The sequence below is a fragment of the Mirounga angustirostris genome, unplaced genomic scaffold (genome assembly GCF_029215605.1).
Source record: "Mirounga angustirostris isolate CCGP_5_RB_7025 unplaced genomic scaffold, mMirAng1.0.hap1 SCAF_2, whole genome shotgun sequence".
Classification (NCBI taxonomy): domain Eukaryota; kingdom Metazoa; phylum Chordata; class Mammalia; order Carnivora; family Phocidae; genus Mirounga; species Mirounga angustirostris.
Genome location: NW_026991710.1, coordinates 158,372,753 through 158,387,307, shown reverse-complemented (window position 1 = coordinate 158,387,307; position 14,555 = coordinate 158,372,753). Strand labels below are relative to the sequence as shown.

Sequence of the window (14,555 nt, the reverse complement as noted above, 5' to 3'; positions counted from 1 at the left end):
ATCCTTCAAAATGCTTATTAAAATTCTTCCTTACAACTGAGTTCCCACTACTAAACATTCTGCCACTCGGCGAGAATGATGTGGGAAACAAAGGCAGAAGAAAAATGATTAAAGTTCCTTACTATTGACAGCCGTTGACAAGTCCTTGCGCAGTGGCAGTATCTAGCCAATGAGGTTTACCCGAGGTGCGATTATTGGTAATTGAAACAGGCCAGAGTGACATTCCTCTAAGGACTCAACTGCCTCAATGTTGACACTTTGCTAAGAGCAAAATTCAATCTTAGCTGGACCCCCAGGACCCTGTAGGTGTACTTTAACATACAAAAATTCCTTTGGAAGCTCCCTTTATCTCTAACCCCTCCCCCCTCCAAACATATGGCCCCCTGATATACATCTGAAGGGTCTCATGACTGAGTGTTTACTAAACAACAATAAAGACCTTTCCTAACAATAGCTAGCCCCCTCAGGGCCCTAGAAACCTTGTTCCCAAAATACCTTGGAGGTTTGTTCTGTCCCTAAGCCCCTTCCCAATTTGCGAGTATATAATTGGCCACTCTTTATGACCCCAGCGCAGCTCTTTCTGCCAATGGATCCTGTCCCTGTGCTTTAATTAAACCACGTTTTTGCACCAATGACCTCTCAAGAATTCTTTCTTGGCCCTTGACTATGTGCTAGGTATTTTACATACATCATAACATTTCCTTCAAATACAAAGTTTAGCTACTTGGCCGAGGTCATACAGCCAGCGAGTGGCAGAGGCCAGATTCATACTCAACTCTGGCGATTGTTACCCAGTTCCATTAAACAAGAAACTCCTTTCATGTTTTAAATCGTTCAGCTAAAAGAAAACCAATTTATTCTTAACACACTGGACATGTTCATTGCCAAAAAGATTTTTTGTAAGAATCTTATATATGTGAGTTCTCATTCATTCTAACAAGATTCTAAGTTATTAGAAGGGCAAACAAAGGTCAAGCTGTACACCTTTCAGTTTATGAACTCTTTCTTCAGCACCACCATGTATCATAGCATCATATTTAAGCCATTGCACCTGCCCTGAGGGAACTAGGGAACAGGATACAGAATAGTAAATGCTAACTGTGCAGTGCAGGAAAGATCAACGGTGAGTCAGGACAGCTGGGGAAGGTTTCAACGAAGATTAGAATTGAGCTCCATCTTGAGGATCAGCAGGATACTGACACTGAGAAGGAAACGAGCGGCACTCCAGGGATGAAGGTGAGAAGCAAGAACAGTAGAAGCTTATATATCTTTCAAAAGTAGTGTGTTCACTGTCACAGAGCTTGAGTGGCCGACGGTCGTTTATCCGCTGACATTACCGTAAAAGGAAGCTATCTTGGAAGTTTAAGGGTCTGAAGTAGAGGCTGTCGGAGGAGCCGTGCAGTAATTCACCAGCGATCCTGGCGCCTCTGGCGCCCCTTAGCGGGACTCTACAGTCCCACCCTCGGAAACCTCCACAATTGAGGTGCATAAGCATTAGCCTCTCTATAATGCGCCGCCAAACTCTATGATCCTTGAGGGGGCGGGACGTTCACCTACCCACCGCGCACGCGCGAAGCCCCTCTTGCCGCACAAAGACTGCGGGAGGAGGTGTCGGCGCAAGCGCTTTGAGTCTCTCAGAAAATAGGGTCATCATCCCGCCTCCTGGCGCAGGGAGGGCGGAGAAAGGCATGCGCTTAGAAGGCGCGAGACTTATTTCACGCTGGGGTGGCGATGACGTAATGACAGAGGAGGAGGTGGTCAAGGAACGGAAGCCGGGAGGGAACTAGGGCGGAAGGGAACCAGGGCCGGGCTTGTGTTCGGAGCCTTGGCGGGGCAGGGGTTCCGATGTGGTCCCCGGAGCGGGAGGCCGAGGCCCCGGCCGGGGGAGACCCGGCGGGCCTACTGCCCCCCGAGTGGGAGGAGGATGAGGAACGCATGTCTTTCCTGTTCTCCGCCTTCAAAAGGAGTCGCGAGGTGAACAGCACCGACTGGGACAGCAAGATGGGCTTCTGGGCTCCGTTGGTGCTGAGCCACAGCCGCCGCCAGGGGGTGGTGCGCCTGCGTCTGCGGGACTTGCAGGAGGCCTTTCAGCGCAAGGGCAGTGTCCCCCTGGGGCTGGCCACCGTGCTGCAGGACCTACTACGGTGAGGGCGGGCCCGGGCCAGGGGGCGGGGGTGGCTCCCTGAGGGTACCGCGCCCAGCCCAGGGTCTGGACCGCAGGAGCGGATCTGTGTTTGTTCAGTACGCACAAGAGGACAAGAAGGAGGCTGGGTTAGGGGTGTGGAGGGAGAGGGAGACGGGGCATCGGGCAAATTGGGGGGCCAGGATTGTCCGATTAGATTAGATTCAGACGGTGGGAGGAGAAACCCGCCTGGCAGAGGTGACAATGACTTGTCTGGCTTGGAATCCCGTTGTGTAGTTATTTCGTGGGGGCTTCCAAATTTGAATTACCCTGGCACAGAAGGTCTGCGAGATGGGATTTATCGAACTAAGGAAGGTCAGGACTAAGAAGACGGCAGTCGTGGGGGAGAGGCCTGTGAGGATCTTGCCAGCAGCCCCCAGCGCAGGTCCTATGTCTGGCCTGTCTTGGCTTGTCCTTGCCACAGGCTGGTTGAAGCAGAGGACATGAAGCAGGTTGAGGGCTTTACTGGGTACCTTGGTGCTCTGAGAAGGTTCTGTAGGTGTTACTTGTGTGACAGCTGCAGGGTTTTGGAGATACCTGAGGCGGTAGCATGGATATCTATTTAATAGATGTACCGCACTTAATAGTATGCAGGTACTTTGCATACACCATTCATCTGACCTCCTCAGCAGTCCTGAGGGAGAGTTGATAGAATTATCCTCAGCAGACACAGGAGGGGACTGAGACTGAGATCAAGCAACTTACTCAAGGTAACACAGCTAGTAAGAGGTAATGCCAGGACTGGACCCCCTAGTCTCCTGATTCTAAAGCATTTGCAGATCACATTGTACATATGCTGAGAGGAGCCTAGCTAGCATAGTACGTCCTTCAGTGAATGCAAAAAGTCAACTTTGATGTGTTGCTTTGAGTTTGCTGCTCTTCCTGATTAAGAGGGCTCCCTTCTCCCCAGTACCTTTCCATTGGTTGACACTGATGGGACCAGCCATTTCTGAAAGTTACTGTTTCTGAGAAAGTGTACTGCACCAAGTTGAAGGCCAAATGGTCTGGGTTCAAATCCTGGCACTGCCACTTGCTAAATTACATGCCCCTCTTTAAGCTTCAGTTTGACCAACTATAAAATGATGATGATAATTGTCCTTAGGTTTATCATGAGGATTTGAAACATATTCTTTACATAGCCCTTAGCACAGTGATTGGTCCATGGTGGGCATTCAGTAAGCGTAGCTGCTTCTTACCAGTACCATAAAAGTGTTTATGTCCTATCTCCACCCTAGCTTAGGAATAGCAGAAAACCTTTTCTCTGACCATCTTTGTGTATTTCCTTAGGTCTTGCATTAACAGTGACCCATTATTGTTATTTTCATTTTATCATGTTGAGCTTCATTTGTAAAAGGAAGTCTCAAGGTAGGCTTTGCAGCCTTAGTGGAGAGCTTGCATTTTGGAGCCAAGTTATAGTTTAGATTTGGCCTCGCTCACCTCAGTCCTTCAATTTTCTCATTCACCACCAACAACGTCCATCTCACAGAGTTGTCGTGAGGCTTTCAGCTGGAGCATAAACAGTGCTGCTCGTAGGAGCTGGCACAGAGTAGGTACCTAAGAAATGGTGTTAATGATGATGATGATGAAATTTGTCACTTGGGGGAAGGTGGGGACTGGAATGGGACACTGCATTAAGCCTACTATATGCCTTTCTCTTTCTTTGCCTGCAGTCGAGGGGAGCTGCAGCGGGAGTCAGACTTCATGGCCAGTGTAGACAGCAGCTGGATCTCCTGGGGGGTTGGAGTCTTCCTGCTGAAGCCCCTCAAGTGGACTCTTTCCAACATGCTAGGGGATAATAAAGTTCCTGCCGAGGAGGTGCTCGTAGCTGTGGAGCTGCTTAAGGTGGGTAGTCGGAAGGGCAAGGTCTGGCTCTCATCTGTGGTGATGACGGGGTCCTCCACGTTCCTGGGTGTATCCTTAGACAAAGAACGTCTTTTCTGCATGGTGACAGAGTTGATAACTGAGTTTATCTGACCTTTTGTAGCATTATTTAGTTGTTAGTTGGATTATACATTTCAAAGGTGATCCTCTGTCTTGGAATTGTCTATAACATACAGTTGATTACTTTTTGTAGTTGTAGATATTAGTGATAAGCTAAAGTTTAGAAAATTCTTTGCCTTCTGTAGTTTACTGGTAAGAATTTCTCAGGATTTCTGAGGACCTTGTGACTTCAGCTTTGCCTTCTCTTAAATCAGCAGACCAGGTTCAGATTTCCTCCTCTGTGACTGTAACCCTCTCCCCTTCTAGCTCACTGATGGTCTTAGTTCCACTGAAGAGGCCACCAGGCCCTTGGTCCCTTCATGCTGTCCTGGTCGGTCAGCTTCCTCTTGGCCTGCCTTCCCTAGCCAGCCTAGAGCATGCACCCAGCTTCTTCGCAGCTCCCTCGGGCCACCCGAGACACCAGCACATCCACTGCCATAGACCAGTCCCATAGTCTGCCATCCCTGCTAGAGAAAATCACCCTGTCACCAAGACTGGGGTCCCTTTCATGGTGCCCAGTTCTAGGAGGGCCCTCAGAGCCATTCCTCAGCCCAGTTTCTTGTCCTTTCCCAGCTCCCTCACACATGCCTTCCATACACCACCTCCATGACTGCTGACATTTCATTGAGAAGGTAGAATCATCTAAGTCAAGCCTTTAGTTGTCTGTCCTTCTACATCCAGTTTAACATCTTCTTTCTGAGCCTTTATTTCTCCCCAGGGTCGGAGGATGAGGAGTCTGTCTTCTTTTCCACATGGGCTCTTGAGTCTGTCTCTACCCTGCTGTCCCCTTGTCCCATCAGTCCCTCCTGATCTATATATTCCATCTCCCTCGCTTGGTGCTTTCCTTCCTCAGCCTCTAAATCCTCTCAGGTTTTTCCCATCACAGAATGACTCCTTTGTGGGACCTGGCCACTGTCTCGTTAGTGCTCTGTTTCTCTCCTTCTGGACCAAGCTTTGTTGTTACCACTGGCTGACCTTCCAGTGCTCTTTAACCCAGTGCACAGCTGTTTCAACCCCACCACTCCACCAAAACTGCTCTGTGTGTACCTGTTTACAAAATTGACTGAACACCAGGTAGCAGGAGTATACCATAGATGGTACTTATTTTTGAAACTCACAGACTAAGCCCAACCTCAGGACCTTTGCGTAGCCCCAGAGGCTTCCACACAGCTGGAGCCAGCTCAGCATCTTCATCCCTTATCCCAAAAGAAGCTCCAGTTTCTCTTCACCTTGACAGACCCCCCAACCCTCTCTACCTCAGATTGAGGTGGAGGTCTCCAAAATCTATCATCTCTCCCTGTCCCTCACGATTTGAGCAGCATGTGTCTGCTTCAAGGGAAGGGCTCTTTCCCCTCCCTCACCCACCTGATTATCCTCCCACCCAGTGCCCTGACCTCCAGGACGTAGCCAAGGCCATGCAGAAACTACAGGATGGTTTGTGTGGTTCTGGGCCAAGCTCCATTCGTCTTTGCAGTCTTTTACTTCAGGTGTTTTCCAACCTGAAACAAAGGGAGGTAGACTCATTTATCCCCACAGATGTGGTTTTGGATTCATAGTCTTTTGAGAGCAAAGGCAGAGATGGGGGTGAAAGTGGAATTAATAACATAGATCTTGGGGCACCTGGGTGGCTCAGTCGGTTAAGCGGCTGCCTTCGGCTGAGGTCATGATCCCAGGGTCCAGGGATCGAGCCCCGCATCGGGCTCCCTGCTCAGCAGAGAGCCTGCTTCTCCCTCTCCCTCTGCCTGCCTCTCTGCCTACTTGTGCTCTCTCTCTCTCTGTGTCAAATAAATAAATAAAATCTTAACAAATAATAATAATAACATAGGTCTTCCAAGAACCAACAATAATTTTTAACTGCAGGGTAGTTTAATCTTATTTAAGTAGAAAAATAAATCTCTCTCTGCAGCAGCATGGTACTGTTCAATCTAGACCCAGTTTACATCACAAAACAGAGCGCTTAACACTCAAGCTCATTCCGTTACATCTGCTTTCAAATATATGGTGACTTCACTGTTTTCTCCTGGGATGGAACCTTGTTTCCCTGTGTGAGACTGAAGAGTCTTATCAGGATATTTTTATAAAATAAAGCCTACTTCTGAGGTAAATTGATTTTCCCAAGTCTAGACACACAAAGCCAGTAACTTTATTTTATTTGAAAAAATACAAAAAAAGTAAAAATTGCCCCTAAGTTTTGCTATTTAAAATAACTATACAAAGAAACGAACGTTTCCTTTCTGTTCATCCCATTTCCATCTCTTTGGGTGCGTTCCTTTCTGTTCGTGTGTGCGCACACATGCGTGCTCGGGTCTTCATGTATTTTCTCATGGACCTTGTCCCACATCGTTGTATGTTGCTTTCTGTTTTATTTTGTTGTTAGCATTTACTGCTTCCTGAAAATATTATTTGCTTGTTTACTGATTTACCAGAAAGGAGAAGTTCCATTGGCTCTGGGACTCTGGGAACAGCGCCTGCTACATAATAGAGAGTCAGTAAACATTTGTTGAATAAATACATGAATGTACACATACATACAAAAACATGCATGCACACACACTCCATTTTTTCCAGAAATAGAATCTTACTTTACTTATTGGTCTGCAACCTGCCTTTTTTTCTTTACACTTCAATATGTTATGAGCATTTTTCCAGGCCCCTACATAATATAGATCTACTTCATTCTTTCGGATGGCTGCATAATAGTCTATAGATACACCACAATTTAAACAATAGTTACCACAGAGTTGGATGTTTAAGTCATTCCAATTTCTCTATTACAAAAAAAAAAAAAAAAACTTCTTTGACAGCCTTGTGTATACATCTATGTACTTCTATTTTTATTTTTATGGAGTAGATTTCTAGAAATGCATATGTACAGAAATTGCCAAATTACTTTTCAGAAGTTTGTACTAATTCACACGTTCATTAAAGTGTTCAGTCTCCCCACATCCTTGCCAGCACTGGATAACATGAGTCTTTGAAATTTTGCCAATATGATGAACAAAAATGATGCTTCCTATTTGGGATTTGAGCAGCCTTTTCCCTGTCTGCTGTCCATTTACAAATCCCCTTCTCTGCATTGCCTGTTTATATCTTTTGCTTGTTTTTATATTGGAGTGTTTGTCCTTTAGAATTAGGAGTTTTTTTTAATGTATTAGGGGTAGATATATATATATATATATTTAGTGTTAGGGATGTAAATATTGTTTTCTGGTCTCTTTTTTGCTTTTCATTTTTATTTATACTGTCTTTTACCATAGAGAAGTTTCCATGTTTCTATAGTCAGATCTCTAAAAATTTTCTTTTATGGCTACTGAATTTCTGGTCTTGCTTACAAAGGCATCCTCCACTTCAAGGATAATTAGATTTTTAAAATATTTTCTCATGGGCGCCTGGGTGGTTCAGTTGGTTAAGCATCCGACTCTTGATTTCGACTCAGGTTGTGATCTCAGAGTCATGAGATTAAGCCCTGTGTTGGGCTCTACGCTCTGCGGGGAGTCTGTTTAAGATTCTGTCTTTCTGCCCCTCCCCCCACTCCATCTTTCTCTCAAATAAATAAAATCTTTAAAAAAATGTTAAAAAATATTTTCTCAGGGCACTTGGGTGGCTCAGTCGGTTAAGCATCTGCCTTTGGCTCAGGTCATGATCTCAGGGTCCTGGGATCGAGCCCCACATCGGACTGCTGCTCAGCAGGGAGTCTGCTTCTCCCTCTGCCTCTGCCCTCCCCCCACCCCCCTGCTTGTGCTCTCTCTCTCTTTCTCTCTCTCAAAAATTAATAAATAAATAATCTTTTCTAAAAAAATATTGTCTCAATTTAAATTTCAGTAATTTGGCATTTGTTTTTGTATATCTGGTAAGGAAAAACGATTTTTTTCCAAACAGATAGCCAATTGTCTTAGCATCTTTTTTTTTTTTTTTTTAAAGATTTATTTTTCTCTTTGAGAGAGAGAGCCCACAACGAATGGTGGGAGGGACAGAGGGAAAGAAACTCATGCTGAGCGCAGAGCCTGACGCGGTACTCAATCTCAGGACCCTGAGATCATGACCTGAGCAGAAATCAAAAGTCAGACACTCAACCAACTGAGCCACCTGGGCGACCCAACATTGTTTATTAATGTTGTTTACCATTCATCTGTTGGTGTGGACACCACACTGTTCTTACTACAGTAGTTTCATAGTAAGTAATATTATCTGACAAGGCAAATAAATCAAATGAAAACTTTAATCTCTATTGTATTAGACTCTTCTGTTGCCTTTGACACTGTTGACCACTCACCTCTTAAAATTTTCCATTTCTTTGATTTTAGGGTCATTACACCGTGGGTTCTCCTTGGCTCTCCCTAAGTGGTGCTCTGGGTCTCTTTTGTGAGTTCCTTCATCTCTTAAACATTGGTCTTCCTTCAGCTTATTACTTTGTTCTCTGAGTTTCCTTGGGTAACTCGTTTACACTTGGGATTTGAGTTACCTTCTATATGCTTGAGGACTTTCAGAGTTATATATCCTGTCCTGGTGTCTCCTTTGAGCTCCAGATTTTATATCCAGTTATCTGCTGTACGTATCTTTTTGGGTGTACCTGAGGCATCCCAAACAACATGCCCAAAATGGAATGTTTTGTCTTTCCTATAGAATATGCTTTTCCTTCTGTGTTTTTGCTGTTAATTAATAGCATCACTTCCACCTAGCCACTCAAGCCAGACCCCAAGAGTCATCCTGGACTCCTCTTTCTCCTTCCACCCCATGCCCAGTTACTGGGGACTGCCTGTTTTATCTTCTGGATTTTTCTTGAACCCATCCCTTCCCTGTCCCTATCACCACTGCCCCGTTCAGTCCCTACTAGTCTCTTGCATAAATGGTCTCCCTGCCTCTAAGCCTAGCTCCTACAATCCATCCTTTCCCGCTTGTTAGCTAGATCTCTGTTAATCCAGCCTTGCCCTTTCCCTTCCATGACTACCCACCATCTGCAGGGAAAGGATAGCAAAGAAGATACTACAACTTGTATAAGAGAGAAGTGCTCCTGCTCTCTCTCTCCCCTTCCTGTCCACATCCGTAAACACCATATTGACTCATACTCTATGCCATTGCTCATGACCATCCCCCTTCCTGAGATACTCTTCCCACTTAATTTATCTAGGAACTTACTCAACCCTTCGGAATTCTGCTCAACAACCAATTGTCCCCCCCACAAGCAATCTCTGAACTCCTGGCTATTCCTTCCGCAGATTTTCACAGCACTCTGTGCATACCTCAGTAAGTATTTCTTATTTGCGGAAGACTGAGAGAGTAATTTCCATGTAGGAAGAACACAGTGGCATTGTTTCTTGAAACTTATATTAGGCTCCTCACAAAAGCCCTATCCCACTTCATTGTCACATACTTCTCTCTTGAGACTCTTTGTAGACTCAGTAATGTTCTTGTTTGCATTATCGCCAGTTGGCATAAAAATGGAGAGACCAGCATTGGAAGGAAATTTGGATGTCATCTCCTCCACCTTCTTCAGTTTGTGAGAGGGATGCTGAGGACCGGTGAGACTGACTGGTCCGGGGCCACATAGGCAGAGCTGAAAACCAGGCCTCAACTCTCGGTCATGGCTGTGCCACCACCCCACCTTGGGCTCCTCCTCCTTCCCCTGGGCTGGGAGACCCAGAAACATAAAGTCCCACATGGACATGCAAGCACGGAGCTGGCTCCCGATACACATATCATCTACCTCCTTTCATCTGTATACACCAGACTTCCCTCTGAGGTTTAGAGAAGAAACCTAGAAAGTTCTAGAAAAAGTTCAAGTTTCTTTTTCCTTTTCCAAAGCTGCTACGTTAGGGGTGGCAGGGCCAGTGCTCCCTGCCCTTGTCTTGCATGATCCTGGTTTGGAAACATAGGGTCAGGGCGCACGGGGCTCCGTGGGCAGTGGCCAGGCGTGTAAGCACATTTGCCTCCCCTGCAGGAGAAGGCTGAGGAGGTGTATCGTCTGTATCAGAACTCCCCTCTCTCCTCCCATCCTGTGGTGGCCCTGTCAGAGCTGAGCACCCTCTGTGCGGGCTCCTGTCCAGACGAGAGGACCTTCTACTTGGTGTTGCTGCAGCTGCAGAAAGAGAAGAGAGTCACAGTTCTCGAGCAGAATGGGGAAAAGGTACGGAAGTCCAGCTGTTCATTCACTGGCTCCCCGATGGCTTATTAAGTGCATACTGACATGCCTGCGGGCATTCCTGCCTGGGGATTTCTCAGCATTTGTGGTAGGGGCCCCAGTAATTTGTCCCTGTCCCTCAGATTGTGAAGTTTGCCCGAGGGCCACATGCCAAGGTCTCTCCTGTCAACGACGTAGATGTTGGGGTATACCAGCTGATGCAGAGTGAACAGCTGCTCTCGCGCAAAGTGGAGTCCTTGTCCCAGGAAGCAGAGAGGTAACTACCCCTGAGCTGAGCACCCTCTAACCCCCACCCTGGCTGGCCCTCACAGCAGCAAAGCATTGGTGCCTGTGGGCTCCCTTCAAAAAAAAAAAAGGTGTTTTTTTTTTTAATCTTCCTAATTACAGAGTACTAACTGCTCAGTGCAGCAATCTTGCAAAAACAAGACTATCACAAAGGGAAAAAAAATGAATTTTAATTCTTCCCCCCAAGATTACATCTGTTAGCATTATGTTTATCCTCCTCCGTGCCAGTATCCTTTTAACCAGTGTTTGTCGAGCCAGGCCTTGTCTTAGGGAGTTAGGAATACCGTAGTGAACAAGGCAAGTTCTGCCTTCCAGGCTCTTTCTGAGGGATTCCTGCTCTTCCCCTTAGATGGTGAGGATATCCCTGCTAAAGGTACATGAACGCTTCTCCGAAACATAGGGTATATGGACATTGAATTAAAATGCCCACTCCTTACAGTGAGAGAGACCCAACATTGTGGGAAAGCCAGGGAATACGTCCAAGGCCACTGTTGGTGTTAAGAATTGATTCCTTCTCTCGTGGCTCCTGAAATGGGACTGTGTTGTTAAGGTGCCTTGTTGGCATGTTCTCCTTCCCTGGAGGCTGAAACAGCTTATCCTTGGCCGGTTTGCCTTTGTCGCGTGCATATGTTCAAGTTTATATCTCAGCTTGCTGCGGGAGTTTGCCAGTGGGCTCTTGGGCATCGTTTTTCTGGCCATTGGGTAGAATTGATTTGATTTTCAGATTTGAAAGTACCTTAATTAAGTGGGACTCTCGGGGACTATTCAGGACACTGCCGTCCTGCGCCACAGTCATCTTGATCTGTCCCCTGTGTTTGGTAGGTGTAAAGAAGAAGCCCGCCGGGCATGCCGAGCAGGAAAGAAGCAGCTGGTGAGTTTTCCCTCTTCCCCTCCAGTTGTGTACCTGTGCCTTGGGCTGGCAGTGGGTGGTGGTGCCCCAGCGGTTCAGAGGAGAGCTTGGGGCACGAGGGGAAACGTCTGCAGGTGGTCCGGGTACCACAACTTGCTTTACAAATGAGAGAAGAGGAGGAGGCCTGGGGTGGTCTTACCACTGAGAAAGCCTTGCTTCCTCTGGCCCTCTGGCCCACCTGACCAAGTCTCCATGCGCCCCTAGGCACTGAGGTCTCTCAAGGCCAAGCAACGGACAGAGAAGCGCATCGAGGCCCTGCATGCCAAACTGGACACTGTTCAAGGCATCCTGGACCGGATCTATGCCTCGCAGACAGACCAGATGGTAGCCACCGCCCCTCTGCTCCAGTATCTGGGCCGTCTCACCGGCATACACTCCTCAGTCCCTGCACTGTGGCTATGCTGTTTGGAGGAGGCTTGGGTTTTTTTCAAGATCGGGTTGGGAGTTTGCTTCTCCTGTTGGGAAGTTTTGGCCTCGGTGAACATGGGATGAATCAAGTGCGGGTGGTTAAAAAAACCCCAGAGTTATCGTTCGGAGATGACACGATATTGGTATGTATTTTGCCCAGTGTTCTTCATTTGCACTGATAACTCTGCTTTCTTTTTAGGTTTTCAATGCTTATCAGGCCGGGGTAGGAGCACTAAAACTCTCCATGAAGGATGTCACAGTGGAGAAGGCAGAGAGCCTTGTGGATCAGATCCAAGAGGTACAGGAAGGGGCCAGGGAGGAAGAGCTACAGAAGGAAGTTACTAAGGGCAGGTGTGACTTTGCAGCGCTTCCTCTTTCCCCAAACTGGACTCTTTCCCTTGGGCACTTGAGGAAGATTGTCTTGATTCTCAGACAGGGCAGCATGACTTGGTAACCCTGAACATTGAGCCCGAAAGGCCAAGACTCCCAGAGGTGCCACTCCGCGTTCAGGACCTTGTGCTTTTCTCTTACAGCTGTGTGACACCCAGGATGAAGTTTCTCAGACTCTGGCTAGCGGGGTGACCAATGGCTTAGGTGAGTTGACAAGACAGTTCTTTTCATCCTTCCTTCCTAAGAGGCCTTCCCTTCCTTGTGCTGTGATGGGTTGGATCATAGATCTACTTCTCCTGGTGCAGGCAGGGCTCTCCTTTCTGGGGCTCACCCCCCTTGGTAGACTGTACCATTAACCTCTCTGGGCTGTAGCGACCTTGACTCACTAGACTTCCGACTGGAAGATCTTCCTTTAAGGGCAAGGGGAAGCAGGGTCAGTTCTGTGGTGTTAGCAGAATATATCCCCATGATGACCTAGCTCTGTGTGTGGGAAAAGAGTATTTGCTTGGAGATGCCCTCTGCCTCCCGACTCATATGATTTTTCTGACCTACAAGGAGGCCTGGACATCTTTTATAAAGCTGAGCTGAGTTATGCCGTCCTCCATCCTTGACTCATGAATGCATTTGCTCCCTGGACTTCATATGTCCTCATGCCATCTTTTCTTTCCAGATTTTGACAGTGAGGAACTGGAGAAGGAACTGGACATCCTTCTTCGGGATACCACCAAAGAACCTTTGGATCTGCCTGAAAACCCCCCTGAGACATTTTATACCAACAGTGTGCCTAACCCTAGGATCTCAGACGCTGAACTTGAAGCTGAACTTGAGAAACTGTCCTTATCAGAGGGAGGTATGGAGCTATACTCCCAGGGTTGCCGGTGGGCATGGGGCCCTCTGGTTGACAGTAGCCCACATAGGGTTGGTGAGTTCCAGCCCCAGTACTCAATTTGCCAGGGTACTAACCCCGTGAGGGAGTTGCGGGCTCATTATTTATGTGAAGACTCGACCCCTTAAACACTGGGATGCTTTTCATCCTAAAGGTCTGCCTGCTGTGGAATTCAGTCATTTCTTCTCCTTACAGGTTTGGTCCCAAGCAGTAAATCTCCAAAAAGGCAATTGGAACCGACTCTCTAAAGCCATTCTAGGACCCTCAAGTGAAGGACCCTCGTGTAAAAGAGAGACCAGGCTTGTGTGTGTGTGTACATAGTTATTTAAATGAGAAACTCTCAGAATTTGTTGGGAAGAGGAGGAAGGAGAGCTACTCTGATTTATCTTGGATGCTACCACTCACCACAGGACAGATGTCATTTCTGGGAGCGTGCTCGCAAGGCGTGCTCCCAGCTGGTGTCATGGACCTGCCTTCTCATCTTTATAGTGCCACAATTTATACGGTTCCGTGTTTGACCTGTCGTCTCTCATAGCCTGCAGTTCTTGCCATTGGCTCAGTTAGGTTTGTCTTCACCCGCCAGCTTTGTTCCAGCCAATGAAGGTGAAAGAGTTGCAGCTTTGCCAAATCAAAACCATTCCCTTCTCCCCACCCCACTGCTTTTTCCCGAGGACTTTATTCTGTCTGTAAGGTCAAGTAAACAACTTGTTCCAGTCCTACTCTGTTTTCGTTGGTAACTCAAGGAAGGAGAATCAAACAGCTGCCATGTTATGGAGGAATGTACAGTGTGAAAGGTTGTTCTGTGGGGTCACTGGCCAGATTCTCCAGGTGTTCAGAAAAAGAGGTCACCCCTGAGTGTCAGAGTCACAACAGCTGGTCAGGGGGCTTGTGTAGTTGGTGGACGCTGCTGCCTCTTCCATCTTACGCAGAAGATCTGCGGACTGGAGAGTTATTCTGAGTCTTCTGAACTTGAGGGGGAGAAGCCCAGGTGACTGTAGGGCCCCGGGAGTCCAAACTCCAGATTTTTGTTAACAAGGCACAATATTTGCCTTGCCCCCATCATGGAATAACTTAACATATAACTTAAATATGTGTATCAGAACAAGCCACACAACCACAGACCTCCCCTTCTTGAGCCTGGCACACAACAACAGGTTCTTGGTTTGAACTTCAGAAGCATTTCACTTTGTAGCCCATTGCTCAGGGCAGGGGATCTGAGCCAGGATGTGCAATAGAAGCAGAAGATTGTGGCCTTCCGCCATGTCTGCCGTGTGCTTCCCCCGTCCCGCACCACACCTGGCCTGCCTCCTGACGCCCTGTCCGTCGCCTGGGGAGGATGGTACGCGGGGGGGCGGGCAGAGGGCAGACAGGAGGG

General features: G+C 47.4%; 1 protein-coding gene across 2 annotated transcripts; it reads left to right on the top strand.

Moving 5' to 3' along the window:
• Positions 1-1,760: 1,760 nt before the first annotated feature.
• Positions 1,761-14,007, top strand: CHMP7 (charged multivesicular body protein 7). 2 transcript variants are annotated; one of them, XM_045880022.2, is made up of 10 exons: positions 1,762-2,144; positions 3,853-4,024; positions 10,101-10,286; positions 10,424-10,557; positions 11,409-11,457; positions 11,701-11,820; positions 12,104-12,202; positions 12,438-12,498; positions 12,965-13,144; positions 13,376-14,007. In XM_045880022.2, the coding sequence occupies exons 1-10, from the start codon at positions 1,846-1,848 to the stop codon at positions 13,426-13,428; spliced, it is 1,353 nt and encodes a 450-aa protein (XP_045735978.1). In that variant the 5' UTR covers positions 1,762-1,845; the 3' UTR covers positions 13,429-14,007. The 2 variants fall into 2 exon arrangements, with proteins under 2 accessions (XP_064441460.1, XP_045735978.1); XM_064585390.1 differs by lacking the exon at positions 12,438-12,498 and having other exon boundaries at positions 1,761-2,144; positions 13,376-13,899.
• The last annotated feature ends 548 nt before the right edge of the window (positions 14,008-14,555 follow it).

Excerpts from the sequence above, each read along its gene's own strand:
- CHMP7 (XM_064585390.1), top strand. The coding sequence starts at position 1,846 with ATGTGGTCCCCGGAGCGGGAGGCCGAGGCCCCGGCCGGGGGAGACCCG. Across the intron at positions 10,287-10,423 it reads TCGAGCAGAATGGGGAAAAG|ATTGTGAAGTTTGCCCGAGG; the intron begins GTACGGAAGTCC and ends CCTGTCCCTCAG. Across the intron at positions 10,558-11,408 it reads TTGTCCCAGGAAGCAGAGAG|GTGTAAAGAAGAAGCCCGCC; the intron begins GTAACTACCCCT and ends TGTGTTTGGTAG.